This window comes from Engystomops pustulosus, chromosome 4, assembly GCF_040894005.1.
Source record: "Engystomops pustulosus chromosome 4, aEngPut4.maternal, whole genome shotgun sequence".
Lineage (NCBI taxonomy): Eukaryota > Metazoa > Chordata > Amphibia > Anura > Leptodactylidae > Engystomops > Engystomops pustulosus.
Window position 1 is genome coordinate 119012325 of NC_092414.1, and position 19349 is coordinate 119031673.

The following is a 19349-nucleotide window of genomic DNA, read 5'->3' on the forward strand; positions in this document are numbered from 1 at the left end:
CTGATAGAGTGTGGGAGGAAAGATTAAAAATCTTCACTAGTTTCGGGTGATGGTGGTGTCTGTTGGTGATTTTTCTTTTTTAGCATGTTTTCTCCCTCCTCTCTTCCCTCTGGTCCTTCTTTTCGTTTTGTCCTTGATGTTTGTGCCGTGAAGATTGAAAATGTGGCTTTCGGAATCTCGAGGGCCGGAAGGATTATATCTGTTTTTTGTAAGGGGGGATCTTTTTGTGTTGGGGGAAGATCTAAAAAAGACGGCAATATACTGTTTGATAGCGTTTCATTAGCCTCCCGGATGCTGTTGGAGTATTCGTCTACACTAGGCGGTTCAGTCTTCTCATGGATGGTGTAAATGGAGAGTGTGCTCATGTCAGTGTTCAACTGTTCTGTAGGGAGAGGAAATGGTTCTTTTGGGTCTTGTTGAGTTGAAGTGAGAGAAGGAGGTGGGGGTACTATCATGGGGGCTGAGAGTTTGGTATGAAGACTCGTTGAAGTTTTACTAGCAGAGTGGTTCGCATTGGAAGAATGGCTGTTTTGTAGTTTCATACTTTGGTTATGAAATGTTCTATCCTTATTGGAGGTAGTGGTCTTAGGCTTGTATGCAGGGGTGGGCAGTGTTTTGTGAGTTGAAGCTATTACCTGCTTCCTCCTAGTTACGGGTTGGGGTATGACTCGTTCCGTGGTGATAGTGGCTGATGTGGGAAGGTCGGCCATAATGTCTCTGTCTGGTTCCCAGCATCTTTGAGCATTAGTGGCATACTCAGAACGATCTCTCGTTAGTTGTTTTGTTTTTCTGTAAATGAGGTTTTGTTCGAAGGCTCTGAGTCGGTGTGAAGTAGAAACGTTAAGAGAGTGGTAATCAGGGTGTGTAAAGAATGACTCTAGGTCTTGTCTGATTGAGTCTATGGATCGGGTGGTGGATTCTACAATGGAGGATCTCTTGGTAATGAGTCTCCTCATCATGCCCTTAGAGCATTCCTCCATATATAGCTCCCACTCCATAGAGAATGTGGTATCATTGGGAAAGGTGGATTGAAATGGTAGTCTCAATCCCCTAGGTGCAATGTTTTCCTTAAGATAAATTTCAAGGAAAGCAATATCTATGGTGTGTTGGATTTCCACCTTAAGAAGGTTCTCTAATTTTAAATACAAATCTGTCATGATCTTGGTTTGGTTTTCTGAGAACTGAGTTTCTCTAGTAGCGGGAGGTTTGTGTAGGTTGTTAATTTCAGACAGCTTACGTAGGAGGGTTTCACGATGCGCCCACCTATCGTGATAGTAATCCATTATACTTGCTGCACCTGTATAGGAATAGGATCTGTGGATCTGTATATTCTAGTGGTTAACACCGGTAATATCAAAACATATGGTATATTACCGGACAGTTTATTACATATATAAAAACAACAAATCTTAACACAGCGCAAGTTGTATGATGATAATAAAGTACACAAATATACACTTATATATACATATATATATAGTAGTGGCAGAGACAAAAGTAGTAAACGTAAGTGATAAGTGTCTCACCAATCGGATGTTGACTATATCGGAGTATATTCAGACTTTTGGATTGCTTAATGTAGCTATATGAGGTGGTAGTAGATAGATGGAGTACTTACATTATTAGGATCGCGAGCCGGCAAGGGCGCTGTGTATCGTGTCCCCGCCGGCTCTGCGAGAGGTTTAAATAGAGACTGAGAGGTACAATGTGCGTGTGCGCGCACGGCGGCGTGCATGCGCGGTGACGGGACTTATGTAATGCATGGAGTGCTTACTGCGCATGCGCGTACCGTAAGAACGCGCATGCGCCTTGAGAGGGAAAACGGACTTCTAGGTAAGAGTGTGATCGTGAGATGAAGTATTCGCTGGATGAGTGGACAGGTGAGGGTGGTGGCACAGGTGGCGTTTTTAGGCCGTTTTTAGTTGTGTGTTTTCAGATTGTGAAAAACACTTGCGTTTTTTGAAAATGCATCAGTTTTTGATTGGTTTTGCCAATTATCTTAATTAAAAACGCATACTAAAACGACCCAAAAACGCCACGTGTGCCACCACCCTAAGACTACACTACCACTATATCTAAGGGTGCGTTCACACGTTCCCCTAGCATTGCGTTCATAACGCGATGCTAGCGCACAGGGGGCGGTGCTCGAACCGATTGCATATGCGTTTCCCGGGAGTTGATTGCTCACAGTTGATTTTATTGATGGGAATAACTCCTTTCTGGCAAATAAGGATGTGGTACCTATCCATCCAGACCTAATCAACCAGTAGTAATAATAAATAGCTTCTAGGGGTAAACATTACATTTGTCATGACAATTGCATTACATATGCACACAGTATATGGCATTAATAATAACAATTCAGTAATGCCCTCTGGGTCATTACACAGGGAGCACAAGAGGGTAGGAATTGTCTTGTTTTATACTTTTATGCTTTGTTAACACCAACAAAATTTCACAACAAATTAAAAAAAACAGCAAATCATGAGACTTGTAAAGTGTAATTAGGGGGAGGGGCAGCTTGAGTGGTAAACACAGCCTAGCAAACAGGGCCCTCATTCCTAATGATTCACATGACGTTATTACTCTGTAATGTCTTATCTTGTTTGTACATGTCCCATGATCTGTAAATATAACCGCACTATATAAAGATTTATTTATTATACTCTGGTTACAGGACTGAGCATGTGCCATCATCCGGATCCCAGCTATTGGTAGGTGGTGGTAAGTGCTCCTGCTTACATACATCTGTTTAGACACCATGTCATGTCAGAGCATGGCACTGCCAGGTGTCTGGTGACACATCGCTTGTCTCCACACTATCACTGATCCGACCATCGCCAGCAGCCTGTCACTACTATACACTGAGCTCTGTGACACTGCTAGTAACATAACAACCAAGACACGAGGGCGTGGCCTGCATATTGCTCACAGGCTGACCTTTAACTCCAAAGCAGTGCATTGTGGCCATTGAAGTCCCTATGCCGGCTCCGCACTGTGTTTGTAGAAGCCAGAGGACTACATTACCCGTCAGCCCCCTGGAGGGGTTCGTTAGTTACACAGGCGTACTGGTGTCCTATCATCAGCGTCTCACATTTCAAGGAGCTGATAGTTGTCCAAGCATAAGTGACTGCTGCGGCTGCTGTTAAATTGTAACTAGTGCAGGACATTAGCAGCTACTGTGCTGTCACTTACACCGGGATCCTCCGCTCTGCTGACTGAGGTAAGAAGCTGTCAGGAGGCTCCACTGTCTTCCATTCCTCTACAGGGAAGTGAGATGTGACATCTGGAGCCATTGACTGTCACTTCTTGTCAGGCAGATCTGCTCATGGAGGTAATATGTCTCATCATTACTGTCAGATTACAGGCACCTTACCATGGACATCTTATCACTGTGTTGTCAGCCCTTGTGAAGGACCATAACAACGTCTCAGGCTGTAGAAACAGTGTTTGTAGTGATATATGTGCACAACTGATATTTTACTAGATATTGTGATTTTTGGGGTCACTTTTACCTCACAGAATATTTCCCTTGCTGATAATAGATAGCACTGTGCATTAATATAGGAGGGGACAGTGTACGCTCCCTTCAGGACCATGGAGTGAGGTCTACTTACTCAGCTGTACACAAGGTGCCTATTAAGGTGAGAGAGAACAAATGGTCCACAATGTGTATTTTTATTCTGGATTGTATTCACCTGGGCTACCTGAGAAGCATATGATTGCTCAGCACACCCATGGGTGGCACACAGCACCTTACACTTTAATGGGGATACATCACCACATGGCGGCACCGGTTGTGTAAATAATGTGGTGTAAAAGAAGCGACTGCTGCATAGAAAACCCCACAGAATCAGCAAGTGTCAGTCTATTAATAAAAAGACATGTTAGTAAATACTAAGGAGGTAGATAGCGACATGGAAACGTTAAAAAAAAATAATAATGAAATATCTCCAATCTTTTTAACTCCTTTATGATATGTGACTGATCTATACGTCATGGTGCCGTTTGAAGAGGCCTAAACACCACTAACATCGGCAATCAGTGCTGCCACCAATAGCGTAAGTTAACATAAGGGCAGCAGGCAAAGCCGCCCATGGCACTTACATGACAACCATATTGGGTTGTATTACAGGCAGTCCCCTACTTAAGGACACCCGTGTTACAGACGCCCCCTAGTTACAGACTGACCCCTGTGACCTCTAGTAAAGATCTCTGGATGTTACTATAGTCCGAGACTGCAATGATCAGCTGTAAGGTGTCTGTCATGAAGCTTTATTGATAATCCTTGGTCCAATTACAGCAAAAAATGTTGAAAATCCAATAATCACTGGGTCAAAACATTTTTTTTTTGGAACTGCAATTGTAAAATATATAGTTTCAACTTGCATACAAATTCAACTTAAGAACAAACCTATGGACCTTATCTTGTATGTATCCCAGCGATGGCCTGTATTGCAGCCAGGAGTCCCTTTGAGTCTGACATATCATAGAATGATCTGAATAAGACTTTACTGGAGGCAGGGTCTTATTTATATGTTGTAAAATGAGCATATACTGTATTCCAGCAGCAGTACATTGTATAAGCCAGCGATGGCGAACCTATGGCACGGATGCCAGAAGTGGCACTCAGAGCCCTTTCTGTGGGCACCCAGGCCTTTACCTCAGCACAGAATTTGCTAGATGTGACTAATGGCTTTTTCCTGCGGTCCAAGACAGCCATGGACATGCCATCCTAAAGCAACACCTCCTTGGCTGTCAGGACTACACAAGAAGCGAGAACGTGTGGACAGAGATGGATTATCATTGGAGCTCCTGCTCTGGGTCCCCTAATTGTTTCTCTTCAGGGGAACCTGGAAGGAAGCTATAATTTCTCCATCTTCCTTCTGTTGCATTGGTATCCTCAGGACGCCAATACGATTGAAACTTGTGATACAGCTGGGATCAATGGGTTACTGCTTAAATTGTCATGTTGGCACTTTGAGACATAAAAGTAGGTTTTGGTTGTAGGTTGGGCACTCTGTCTCTAAAAGGTTCGCCATCACTGGTATAAGCCATCAGACCCACAAGGGTTTAAGAAACTGTAATACAACAGTATGCAACGCTACTTTATAAAGTATATAAAATATATACATGTCCCTCCTTCCTTTGGTATTTGGGTGCCCTAGTGGGGTACCTACTTGCAGAAGAAAAGATTTGGTACATAAAACTGTAGTTGTGCTTCATGTTGTATAACTGTTACTTATATTGGACTACAGATAATGCATTTGTGAAAGATGTCAGATTTAAACCTCCCTGGGACACAGATGTCCCCTTTAAGTCCCCTTTCACACCTGTGTTGCAGATCATGAGTGCATACAAGTGCATGAAAAAGACTCATGACTGTGGTTTATCTTTTCTATTGCAGTTGATCAGTGAAAAACACAATGCGCTTTCATGTCTCAGAGTGCAATGCATTTTTCATGTGTCTAAATAGATTTCTATGGGGCGTTTTTCATGTGTGTGACTTGCAAAAGTAGAGAATGGTGAGAGTTTCAACCGCATTAAAAAATGCAAGTCTAACAAAATCCATTGAATACAATGGGACAGAGTGCGATGGGACTTCGGCACCTCAAAAAAGTACAGATCACGCATGTAAAAGGGACCTATGCTTTCACCCCTTAACACCAAGGCCCTTTTTTGTTTTTGTGTTTCCACTTTTTACTCTGCACCTTTAAAAAAATCTATAACTTTTTTTTTTTTATTAGGGAAGCAGGGAAAATTACAAATGCAGTGAAAATGGTGAAAAAACATATTTTCTCAATTTTCTTCTGTGCTTGGATTTTACGGCTTTCACTGTGTGCCCCAAATGATATGTCTACTTTATTCTTTGGGTCGGTATGATCATGGGGATAACAAATTTGTATAGTTTTTTTTTATGTTTTCATGCATTTCCAGAAATTAAAACCTCCTGTACAAAAAAAAAATTTTGCCATCTTCTGGCACTAATAACTTTTTCATACTTTGGTGTACGGAGCTGTGGGTGGTGTAAATTTTTTGCGACGTTTTCAATGTTACCAATTTTAGGACTGTACGACCTTTTCATTACTTTTTATTGAAGTTTTATATATTTGCAAAATCCCAAAGTGTTGTTTCTGACTTCGGGCTCAATTTTAAGCACCCGGCATAACTGTTATTATATTTTGATAGATCATACATTTGGGACCCACCGATACCTAACATGTTTATGATTTTATTTATTTTTTTTTAGTTATTGTTATTTTCACATAACTTTTTACAATTTTTTTTTTTTTTTTACACACACACACACACACACACCCGCCCTTGGATACTTTAACCCTAGGCTGCCTGATTGATCCTACCATATACTGCCTTCCTACTGTATAGCAGTATATGGGGATTAACCACATAACCACATCATTCATTACATTGTGCAATTGTAATGAATAGGTTAAAACCAGACCGCCTTGGTGATACCAGAAGCTGTCATGGCAACCGATTACCGCCCACTCCGATGACCGCACAATGGGTGGCGATCGAAGCAAAGATGGCGGTGCACACGCGCCGCCAGGACTTAGATGGCTCCTGCAGCTTTGCCAGAGGCATTTACAGGGTTAACACCAGTGATCGGTGCCAGCCCCGTCCCTGGATGTTACCGGTGGGTGTTTGCTGCAACAATGCAAAACAATGCTACTTTTAATGGAAACGCATAAAAACCGGACCAAGCCCCGTCCACATACAAAATGCAATGCAAGCGGAACATTCCAGCCTCGGACTATTCATCTTCAGTGCTCGTGTTTCTTGTATAACAAATGTCACTCGCGCACTGCTCCAAATTACCAACATGTGAGGACATTGCAATTTCAATAATCTCTCAGGCTACACATTGGGACTTTCTGGCCAGTGGGTGAATGATTTCATTTCTGTGAGTCCGATAAATATCCCTGCCCTTAGGGACATTTCACATGTGTCTTGCTTAATCTGTGTGTAGACGGTAGTAACCCTGCAAGCCCCTCTCAGCTGGACTGAAACCCACAGAACCAATAAAGGATTGTAGCTTCCCTCCAGTGTCCCCTGAAGAGGAAGAATCAGGGGACCCAGAGCAGGAGCTCCAATGACAATTCATCTCTATCTACACATTCTCGCTCCTCCTGTAGTCCTGGCAGCCAAAGATGTCTCTTTAAAATGGCGCGTCTTGGGATGTATTGGATCACAGGAGAAAGCCTTGAGTCCTATCTGGCAAACTATGTGTTGGGGTGAAGGCCTGGGTGCCCACAGAAAGGGCTCTGAGTGCCACCTCTGGCACCCGTGCCAGAGGTTCGCCACCACTGTCATAGGGTATGAGAAAAGCTCCAAAATAATTGCAAGCTGATATGTTCACCTTATTATGGAGGCATATTGTCTGTTTCCCCAATGTCATATCAAGGTATATGGCCTGACTGTAAATGCTTAGTTTGTACTGAATTCTTGCATGTGTGTATTTGATTATACTATATCTATGCCCTCCGTGTGTCCTAAATTCTCTGGAAGAATGTTGTGTTGCCTGTGCTTTCCTCTATGATGAACTGAAGTTTGAATAGATTTTTATTCCAAATGGTTGTATATGCGGAACTGTTGATACGATGCCGCATTGTGCAGCTGGTATCTGCCGCTCATTACAGTGAGTGGGCACTACAGGTGCCTATTGAGTCTCTGAACACCTTCTTTCTGCAGAAGCCCCTCTGACCTGCTGTAACATTCCTGGGACTCCTAATAATAATCTTTATTTATATAGCGCCATCAAATCCTGCAGCACTTTAAAAATCTCTTACTGAAAACCATGGAACTAAAAGCCAAATGAGACTTTTGTTTTTGATAACCATTTTTTATTCAGACAATGCAAGGACTTTATTCCATGTTTTTTTTTAAATTCACATTTTTGAAGGGGTTGTCCAAGAGCATAAAAAGCCCTTGGGTGGCCAGGATGGGGCGGCTTAAAAAGAAAAAACATGTACTTGCCTCTGCCCTCCCTCTTGGCATCCAGTGCTGCGATCTCTCCGGTCCGTGCCCCATGTAAACAAACGGGCATGGAAGCCACGCTGCATTCAGCTTCTGGATGGCCAAAGTGGCCGGCTTCCGTGCCTCTGTTTGTTTAAATGGGGCATGGACCGGAGAGATAGCAGCGCTGGATGCCGGGAGGGAGCACAGAGGTAAGTACATGTTTGTTCTTTTTAACCCACCACGTCTTTATGCTCTTGGACAACCCCTTCAAAAATGTTAATTAAAAAAAAAAACATGACATACAAGTCCTTTCATTGTCTGTCTGAATAAAAAAAAAAAAAGATTCTGGTATTGAGCAAATCTAGCTTAGAGGATGTAGACACATAAAGAGAATGTATAAGGCTGCTCATGGGACCAGTAGAATAGAAGAGAGATGTGGTGGCCTTCATATACAGGAACATTATATCATAAATACATTTCCTGGCATGAATGTCAGGAACATGTGATTTGGCAAGAATATTTTATAACAGGAAAAAGTCATTGTGATCCTTGGTTGCAGCACACGACCAAACTTCCTGTTCACTATGTCTAGGTCACGGAATTATAAACCCTGTTGTTTATGAATGTCTCAATCCCATTCTCTGAGGCTCTTTAAGTTAGGCTCCACCATTGCAGGTATATGGAGACTTCTAGGCCATGCCTGCTCCACTCGGTATTTCCAGAAAGGTAATAGTCGTGTAGATTTGTACCGTGTTAGCCATGGAGAGCAGAAGACTTGTGAAGAAATTGGGTGATACCTCTTTGAGGCTAACTGAGTATATTTGATGGTGAACTTGAAAGGCAATATGCAAAAGAGGAAAATTGGCAAAAATCTGCCTCTCATGCCACCCTTTGGAATGGAGATCCCTGAGCCACGGCCCAGTGTTTTTATAAGCCATATAGTTTGATCAGAGTCCCCTCTACGGACGGATGCTGTTTTGGATTTTTTTTCTCCTCTTTATCAGTGCAGACCAGGAAACTGTAGTCAAAAGAAGAAATACGCCTGTTCTTCAGGGCTTCGTCCTAGGTTCACTCCTGTTTTCTCTTTAGACAAACAGCAGATATCTTAGAATTAATAAAGTATAAATAGTTGCACTAATGCATTTGTATTTAATAAGATCTGTTCTGTCCCGTAATATAGATATGGCCAGGATATGGCGTAATGGTGATGGGTGTTAGTAAGGGTGTCATATTAATGGACCATTCATGTGCATAATTGTACACTTTTATCTGGGGTGGTGATTGTTAACATAAATTTTATGTCTTTCTCCAGTGACCTTGAGATACCTATCAAAGACGTGACATGTGCTATGGAATTAGCTTCAGGGGAAGATGAATGCCTATGCCAGAGCGAGAAATACTGTGTGGATCGGCCCATATACACCCAGGAATATTTGCAAGAACATTTACATTTAAGGAAGAAAGAGCCAACATCCTTTGTAAATAAAGTAGCACACTCTTGCCGGTAGGAATCTTGTACTTCTAGTTTTGTTCCCTTCCCCACACTGTGTATGTGTTGCAAGGGTGAACGTGTGAAAGACTACTTCACATGGACATGGCGGACTCTTCTGCAGAGCAATCCTTACGTGTAACTATGTTATTTTGTGTAAAAAATGAAGGCTTTGTGTATATAATGAAGGTTTCCTGCACACGGCCATGTTCTCGCCCAGACATGTCCTGTCCTTTGCGGCATGGCTGTCCGCCAGGTCACGGTGCAGTGAGACACGGTTTTCTCACTGCATGTGACCAGGTGCCATAGACCTCTATTATGGCCGCGATCTGGTACTGCAGTGAAGGTAAAACCTCTGTGGGCTGATTTATATTAAAGGACATGTATGGCTTCCTCTTCTAATACCCTGTAAATTGCCTGTGATATCATTTAGACATAATCTTGTGTAATTAGGCTTTCTTTATTCAGCCACTCCTTGAATGTGCACAGGAAGGAGCTTTATCTGTGCTGACTAATCCTTATACGTTCCGTTGGGGATTTTCTATATTTGTCATAATATTTTACCTAAGAATACAATCATAAAGTGTCATGTGTGCATTGTCATTTGGTCTTTTTTGCAGGGCTTTCACCAGGCTTTTCCAGTAAAGGACCACATTAGTGTTACCGCATATAAAACACTTCTTGGACATGGCTTACCGCTCTTTGAGTGGAGGAACTTGTCATATTTTTCCGACAATAAGATGCATCTTTTTTACATTTATTTTTAAGAAAAAGCTACAAAAACCCTGTCTCTTTAAGGGTGGACTCACATTGGGGTTATTTTTTTTCACAGCAGTGATTTTTCACCTAATCCTTTTTGGCTTATGGACACCTACAGATGGGTTTTCTTTTCTTGACATAAGTCATTTTTCACTGATGTCTTGCTGAACATTTCTTTTCAACAGGCTTTTCACACTTCAGATGTTTTTTACTGTTCAGTGGTCAATTTAGAAGCTGTTCTTTTTGTGTTCACTGACAAGTTTGGATCAGTGGAAAAAAACTGAAGTGTGAAAAAGCCCATTGTAAAGAATGGTTCAGTAAGGCCTCGGCGACAAATCATTGAAGCCAGGGAGAGAGAACCAATCTGTGTGTTTACATGCCAAAATGGGTTCAGTGAAAAATCACTGTTGTGAACCCCCCCCCCCAATGTGAGTCCACCCTTAGTCATGAGGTGCAGGAATATCTGACTTCCCCTTCCTGTATGATCTGATTCAGCACTTCCAGTACTGTGAGTGATGATTGGATTTCCCTATGTCAGGGTCTGTAATGGCTGTAGTGACTCCTCTGGTTCACTCTCATGACTTTCCTTTTTGACATTGTTGTCTATCTCAGTGAAAAAAAAAATTGATGGAAGCTGCCAGGTCCTTGTTTAATACTTGTTATCAGCAATTGGAAGATTGTGGCTGTGTGCTGTGCATAAAAGACATACACCACCACTAAAGGTTCAGTCTACATTTTAGGCTTTCTGTTAGTTCTTTTGAGGTCACTTCTCTATCCCGTAGTCCCTTCTAACAAACCCTACTTTTGGAGAGATCTGTTGTTTCAAACAACTTCAAAGAATGTTTTACATGATGGCTCCCATAACCTTGCAGACTCTTAGTAAGGGCTAAAACACAAGGCCTTGGAACATGACATGTCCTGTTTCACGGACCAATCGCGCAGCCAGGGATGGCAATATTAGCACTGCTAGCGGGAAGAAGGCACTTTGTGCATCATATATATCACTCTGATGCACAAACACATGGCCCTGGCAGTGTGGTTGATCTGTGAAATAGGACATGGGGTAGTATGTGATTCATGGGCACGCTACAAGTGTGTTTTAAGCCCTTAGGTCTCCTACACTCTGTGGAAATGGACCCTTGTGCTGGTTAGATTACACGGACTGAGAACAGTGCAGTGGACAGGTGTCCTTGCATCATGGTAAAATATAATACAAGAAGTCTCTGCCTGCTTGTCCATCAGCAGTGCTAACATTGTAACAGTTGTTATAGTGTCAGTGGAGATGCTTGGCCAGCAGACATATATCACTTTATCGTGCTCGGTGTGTGGGATCTGGCCTGCACACTGCTAAGAACGTTTGTGTACAGCCAGCCTTGGGTTGTGTTCCCACATTCAGTTTTTCTGATGCAGTTTTTGATGTCTAAACCAGGAGTGGAGTGAAAAAAGAGGAGGAGTAGAACCTCCTCAGTGGTATGTGCTCACATTATGATCCACACCTGCTTTTGGCTTTGAAAAACTGAACATGTTAACGCATCCTAAGGCTACATTCACACGAACGTATGGGGGACGTATATACGGCCGATATACGTCCCCCATACACTCCTATGGGCGCACGGCACACGTGCGGCACCGTACCGTTCCGTACCCGGGAGAAAGATAGGACCTGTCCTATCTTTCCCCGTAATACGGCGCCGTGCGCCATAGGTTGCTATGGAGAGGGGCGGGGGTGAGCTGCGCTCACCTCCTCCTCCTCTCCCCGTACACTGCCGTTGCCCGCTACGGTACGGTACGGGCGGGCAACGGCAGTGTGAATATAGCCTTAGGGATACGTTCCAAATGAAAGCCAGATGTCGGTAATATCTCTGGGGTGTAAGAGTGATGATCTTTGCCCTAGGTGTAACATGTCTAACACAGATTTAATCCATCTGATGTGGAGCTGAAGTTTTGTTGATACTGGACGAAAGTCCTCGACATAATTGATAAAACTTATTCTACCAATGTTGTACGAACTCCACTTGTCGGTATTTTAGGCTATGTATCTGATCTTAATATGTTGGAGAGTCATAAATTAGCTCTGAGATTATATCATGTAGCTAAATAGTTTATTGACTTTCTTTGAAAGATGCTAACCCCCCACCCCCCCATACTCTGAGTTTATTGCTCGAGTAAATCTTACATTACGCTTCGACAAATTTGTTTTTAAAAAGAGAAATATGATAGCATTTTGTTAGATGCCCCAGGGTTGGCTCTACTGATCCTTACAGGAGACAGATTATTAAGAGAGGGCTAGATTAGGGATATAGTCACTTTATTGATTTAGATCAATGTCACCTCCCATGACTCTTCAGTACTGTTGTATTTTGGGATGTCCCCTGCTTTGGATAGTAATGCTGGGAATTTTACTGGAGGAATGTAGACTTTCATTTTTATGAACTTTTCTTGTTGGCCTTCAGATGAAGACTTCTACAATAGTGTGGGCTCTGTTCTTAATGACTGAGGACTACCGAGCTCAATGTAAATTTTTACATTCTTAACAAAAAATACTGGGTGCGCTTTAAGGGGAACCTGTCACCAGAACACTGTTTTAAGGTTTTCCCATGTTCCCACAGTCCATACCAATCATATCCGAAAAAAAACATTTTATCAGATTTCTGGCTTTTTTCTTTCAAACTATAACTGTTAAAACTTTACCTGGTCGTCCCTGGCGTGGTTGTCCTTGCTCAAAGTAAGTGCTCCCCTCCGCAAAAAAATCTCGTCCTCCTCGATTTTGAATTGAAAAACCCCTCCCACCTCTACTAAATTCCTTCTTGCCTCCCTGGATCTTGTCGCGGACCTGTTCATGCAACTCGTCGAGCACAGGGTTGCCAGGCAGTGTGCAGCTACGCAACTCTCTACAGACCCTGTCTACCAACCCTGTGCTTCCTTATAGGAAATCTGCACACTGTCAGAATTTTTATGGGGACTTTCGTGAAAATTATGATAAAATTGACACTCTGTGGATGTACAAAATGGCACATACCATTTTCGGTGTGAAAAAAAACCCCTGCATCTTGTCTGAGATTTACATTCATAAATATTTCTTATGTTACAGATGTACTGCCAGAAAAGCAAAATCTCAACTGTACAGTTTTCTCCCAATTTTAAAATGGCTTCCACGTTATCCAGTAAAGGAGTATCTTATAGGGGACGTTATATCAGGACTGAGTACAGGAGTCATGCAGTTACCTCAAGGTTAGTATATTTTATTGATGGAACACTAAAGGTTGTCATACATATTTATTTAAGCCTATGACGTTTACGGTACTAGCCTTTTATCATGGCCACTTGACCTCGTGTTTTTTTTGTAAAATGTGTGTAAGTGTAAGGGTATTAAAAGTTCTGCTCTCTTTATATGTAAGTGAAGCCTCCTGTCATTAACTTAATCAGCCAGACATTCCTGACCATAAGATGGCTGCAGATGGAGGGTCATGTCATTTGTCCATGAACAATTGCCCCGATAGGACCTTATAATAGTATTTATGAATATAAGATTAAGGTCCTGGCAGGGTGATTGTCCTCTCCATGTAAAGGCCATCTCTCCTCTCCAGCATACAGTCCCATATAAAACACATTCTCCTCTCTTAAATGGCAATGCTGCTTTTTTCCACAAACGGCAGTGCCACGCCAGCTACTTTGTGTGCTGATATTGCTCAGCTGATTTTATAATTTACAAAATTTATGGCCTCTCAAAAGTAGGTGGAGTTATCACCTAGTTGGCCAACACTGGAAACTACAAGTTCCATGATCCTTTAGTTCTCAGTAACTCCTCCCTCTTATGCTCTGCTCCCTGTGATGATGTAACAGACTGTCCTGCTCTGTTACCATAGTAATGATGTGTACAGCCAAACATAGTGATGATCACATGACCTGCCCAGGCAGGTGCAGAACATGTGATGTGGACATGTGACCAGCAGCCATCTTCTGTCCTGTGTCTTCTCCCTGCAGAGGACTGATTAAAGGGCCAGTAGCATTTTAATTCTTCACTACAGTGTATGTCAGCAGGAAAATATTGGAAGGGTTACTTAAATATTATAAACAGGAGTATGAAGTTCAGACAGTACAAGGATCTCTCTAAAGATCTTTTTTACCAAGGCGCCTAGAGGAGAGGCGATTCTACCATCACCAAAGACAGAGGTTCTTTACTGTTTTTTACTGTTTTTTTTTTTCCTTTGGTTAAACTTTTTTTTTTTTTTCTTATCTGTTTTTCTAGACCCCATTGGGTACTTTGGGTATTGCAGTATATTGTAAATTCACTGGATCCACGAAAAAGCCTGCTAATTGCAGACTCCTTTACAGCTTCTGCTATGACAGTCATGGTTCCCACTGTTAGGGTTCTGGCTGACCTAGCAACCAGCCGATACCCACGAATGATGTCAGTGGGAGTGCATACTGCATCCAAGATGGTGGCGCCCATGTGGTGCTGTCACATTTCATGGCCTCTTTTTAAGTTAACACCATTTTTTAACGGGAACAGTAACAATGACTGTCTAAATCCAGTCAGGGAGGGTAGGCGAGTGGATGGACATCCAAAACCTCACCAGAGGACAGAATCTCAATAAGGAAGGCCCTCTCCACTACGGATGGGACTGTTCTGGATTCACCAGGAGAAGACACACTTTAGGGTCGTCTGGGTCCAATACGCCCATCTTGTCAAAGATAAAATTTGGGAGCTTACATCCAAAATCCTTTGACAGCAGAAAGGACCACAACAGGTGGAGGAAAGTGTCCAAAGTCTTATGTAGGTGCATTTTAGGTCACAGAAGTACCGAAAAGAAAGAGCTGCAAAAATTATCAAAACAATATATATTCTTTATTAAGATTCTCCACAAAATATTATACACATATATCTTCCACAAATGGGAAAATCAAATACATAGGGGAAACAAGTAGCCCCAGTTGGAAAAAGGGGCATCCACAGAGTACCTATAACCCCCCTTTTTTCCCCATGTGCCCCAGAGTCACAGAATTTATGCCCAGGATATAAAGAGAAATCAGACCAATAGGAAGGCCAATAAGGGTAAAGTGCCAATAGTGCAGTGAAATAAATTGTAAAAACCGGCGGTACCATCCAGTATTAACAATACCATATCCCTATAACACACTTACCCGAAAGCATGATAATGAGCAGACAAGGGGCAATCAAAGGGAGGCCAAATGGTACACCCCGACGCGCGTTTCGCACAATGCTTCGTCAGGAGAGGCCAATCTTTTATTCTTTTTGCCGTCTTTCATTTATCCTATTATTTATATTCCATATCTTTTTACATGAAGGAGGCAGGAGAGCTTTCTGATCCACTCAAGCTCTGCCCGCCTACTCGCGGCTGCTCTGGCGCCTACCCACACCCAAAACACAATCCCAAGCTCTACGTCACTGCTTCCCCAGCTTCAAAGTTTCCCGCATGTGTAGTCTGCATGTTTGTTTGGCGCTGGCATGTGCGTCCATGGCCAGCCCTACAGGTGCACCACATCAGCGCCATGCACATTACTGCCACATGCGCAGTGCACCCATAGGGCTGGCGGCAGACATGCACGCTGATGGCAAACTAACCCCGCATTATGACCCACAAAATGATACCAGAAATGAAACTGTTTTCGCAAAAAAAGGCCTCAATCAGCTATGTCAGCAGAAAAATACAGAAATTATGTCTCTGATAATAAAACAAATGCGATTTTCTCCAAAATTGGTAAAATTAAGCAAAGATGAGAAACTATATAAATAAGGTATCACTGTAATCGTAGTGAGCCAGAGAAAAAAGATACAATATTATTTTTTTCATAGGGTGTTACTATTATTTACGAGTCTTGGAGATTTTCATGAAAATGAAAAAAATCACAACTAAAGTTCTAAACCTCATAACATCCTAGAAAAATGAGAGGGCACATAAAAACTGTCATCATAAAGCAGAAATTCCAGAAATGTTAGCTATCAAGCTTTTTGGGTGGTCTGACTATCTGCCCAGAAAGTAAAACATTTCATGCTTTTATTTTAAATTTTTTAAAATAATTTTTGCCAGAACATAATCCAAAAATTATAACTTTTTTTTTTTGAGTATATTTTTTTATTATCATATGCAAAGTGTACATCAATACAAAACGTGACAATAATTATCAGCAATTCTTACTTCCATTAATAAGTATATACCAAATTTGCAATTCCCATATTAATTACCCATATATTCCCTCCCCTGCCCACCCTTCATGATTTGTTTACAAAAACGGGGGAGAGAGACATTCACCATAGTCTATACAAATCAATTTCATATAGGTACATATCATCACCCGTATATACATCAATAATTCATATTAAAGTTAATCATCCCCTACCCTCCCCATCCCTCCCGCCTACTGACAGAAAAAAAAAAAAAAAAGGGAAGTTCTTGTTGAGTTCACTATTGCCTTTTTTTTTTTTTTTTTTCCCTTCTCCTCTCCTCTTTCTCTCTATCTCCACCTCATCCATATCTCTGCCCATTTCCCACTTTTCCCAGCTTTGTTAGCGTAAATTTGCTCATATCTTTTGATTCTTTGAGTAAGGTTAAACCATATTTGGCGATATATGACTTCCCCAAGTTCGAGTTATGAGGACTTTAGCAATCATCACTAATTTAGTTATTAATACACCTTCCTTTACGCTAATATTATGGCTGGGTCCGCAAATTCCCATAACTGCAACATTAATTGATGGGATCAGGGATTTCCCCAGAACTTCATTTATCCTCGAGAATATTTTATCCCAAAATATTTTTATACTTGGGCATATCCAAATTAAGTGAAGGAAGTCAGCCTCCTCCCTTTCACATCTATAGCATTTGGAAGATTCCCTTAGTTTCATCTTGCACAGAGCGGACGGTGTATAGTACAGCATATATAAAATTTTTGTCTGTATGGCTCTGTGGTTTTCGTTAATTGATCCAATTTTTACATTCCTGTATATTCCCCCCATCCCTCCCTCGGAATCATTCCTATCTTATCTTCCCAGTGTTCCTGTGACTTGTGTTTAAGCCCTAAATTATTCCCTTTGATCAGGAATCTATAAATCCCTGATATCAAACCTTTTTTCCTCCCAGTGTGCTTAATAAACTCTATACATTGATGTGTTTCAAATTTTATACTCCTGTGGGTTTTTATTGCATGTGTCAACTGTAAATATCTCAAAAAATCACCATTATTCAAATTTGCTTTATCTTTAAGTGCTGAGAAACTCATGACTTTCCCCTCTTCCAAAACCTTTGAAAACAAACGCACCCCCGTTTTCCCAAAATATGGGGTCAGGAAGGTCTCGTAGCTCTGGAAAGTTAACATTTGACCACAGAGGAGTATCCTCCATAATGCCATTGATAAGATTAATTTTTTTTAAAGCTTTCCATCCTTTATGAATGGCTTCTTTTATCAGGTTCTTATCTTGTTTATTTTGTTCTATCCCGCTCTCTAATGCTTCAAAAACTGTGTAGGTTTTCCCATCTTCCATAAGTAATGTTTTTAACGGTTCCTTTCTATCCTTCCACCCCACTATACGGGACATCTGAGCTGCGAGGAAGTATCCATACAAGAAAGGGATTCCCAGTCCTCCTTCTCCCATAGGTGCATATAGATAGCTAAGTTTGATTCAGGTTCTTTTCCGACCCCAAATAAGTTCATTGAACAGTGCTTCCAATGCTTTAAAAAAAGAGCTATCTATCCAGATTGGACATGAGATTAGGAAAAATAAAATCTGCGGCAGAAGGACCATCTTTATTAATGCAATCCTATCTGCAAAGGAGAGAGGTAGTTTATCCCAGATATGAATCCTGCATCTAACAGAACTTATTAGGGGTTTCAAATTCAGAAGGTCATAGTCTTGTACCTGTGCTGATATCGTAGTACCCAGATATTTCAGCGAGTCTTGGCAGCTCAAAATTATAACTTAAATTGCAATGAAGTGCAATATTTCACAAGAAAACAATCTGAAAATTACCTGGATATTTCAATTAACGTGACAAATGATTCTAAAATTAGAACACTAGCATTGGTGATAAGGGGTTAACCTCTACAGGTTTCTTTCCATGACTATCTCTGTATCTTTTCACATAGATAGTGGCTGGTGACACTTTAAATCTGCCCCAATGTTGGCACTCTGTGAGCTCCATCAGTGCAGTCATGTGATGGGGCCAGCCAAATCCTCAAATTTCTTTTTAATCTTGGGGAATGCTGGGCCATGAAGCCGGTCATCTTTTCCAGCATCCTCCTTTTTTATGATTACTTTATAGAAAACAAGATCTATACAGGTGTGCTGTCTGAGATCTGTGCCTGGTCCCTGTAGTCAGATAATAATGCTCCTTACTCATTGTCTACCATTGGCTTCTCTGGTATTGGACATGTGACTAGTGGTACTCCTGTGCTTTCTGAAGCCCTATACAAGAGCATGGGAGAATTGTGACCCAGTTACAGTATGACCCAACAGAAGCCATTTCACAATTAGACTGTCAATCCTTCAAATTATCAGGATTTCCTTAGTATTGAGGGTGTGATTTTTCTGCAAGCCCTTATGCTTTAATCTCTGATGCCTTCTGCCAGGAGCCTCAGCTGTCACATCATATGAATAAGGACATGTTGTCCAAGCAGTTCAGCTCCTATAAAGTGCTGTGTAATATATATTTTTATGTACAAAAGTAAAACATTCTTTCTTTTTCTTTTAGGTTTAGCCTATGCTTTGCTAGCAGCTGTACCACCTGTGTTTGGATTATATTCTTCATTTTATCCAGTGTTCCTATATACTTTCTTTGGAACATCCAGACATGTATCAATAGGTAATCTATGTCATCCTGATTTCCCTATTTCGTTTAATTGTCACCATGCACTGTGAATACAATATGTTGAGAAGGTCCTGTATGGCATATGTTTTTCTGAGCCTGGGCAGGCAGACACCCAAGCAATATACCGGTAATGGTACAACAGATTGCAAAATTGTTATTTTTGTAAGGCCAAATGATCCTCATTTGCTAGATAAACATATGGACAAGTAACCTATAATAACATGGACATTGTGATAGCTTATCATCAGCCTGACTAGGATAATGGCACATAACAGCTGCAGGGCCAGAAATCA

General features: G+C 41.5%; 1 protein-coding gene across 2 annotated transcripts in view; it reads left to right on the forward strand.

Annotated features, from left to right (window-relative positions):
* Positions 1-2890: 2890 nt before the first annotated feature.
* The window catches only part of SLC26A5 (solute carrier family 26 member 5), a 57301-nt gene continuing 40842 nt past the window's right edge, over positions 2891-19349 (forward strand). The window contains exons 1-4 of one of the 2 annotated variants that reach the window (XM_072147213.1): positions 2891-3334; positions 9293-9484; positions 13320-13459; positions 18940-19050. In XM_072147213.1, coding sequence (XP_072003314.1) covers positions 9330-9484; positions 13320-13459; positions 18940-19050 — 406 coding nt within the window. In that variant the 5' untranslated portion in view covers positions 2891-3334; positions 9293-9329. The remainder of the gene's footprint in view (positions 3335-9292; positions 9485-13319; positions 13460-18939; positions 19051-19349) is intronic. The other variant, XM_072147212.1, reaches the window with a different exon arrangement.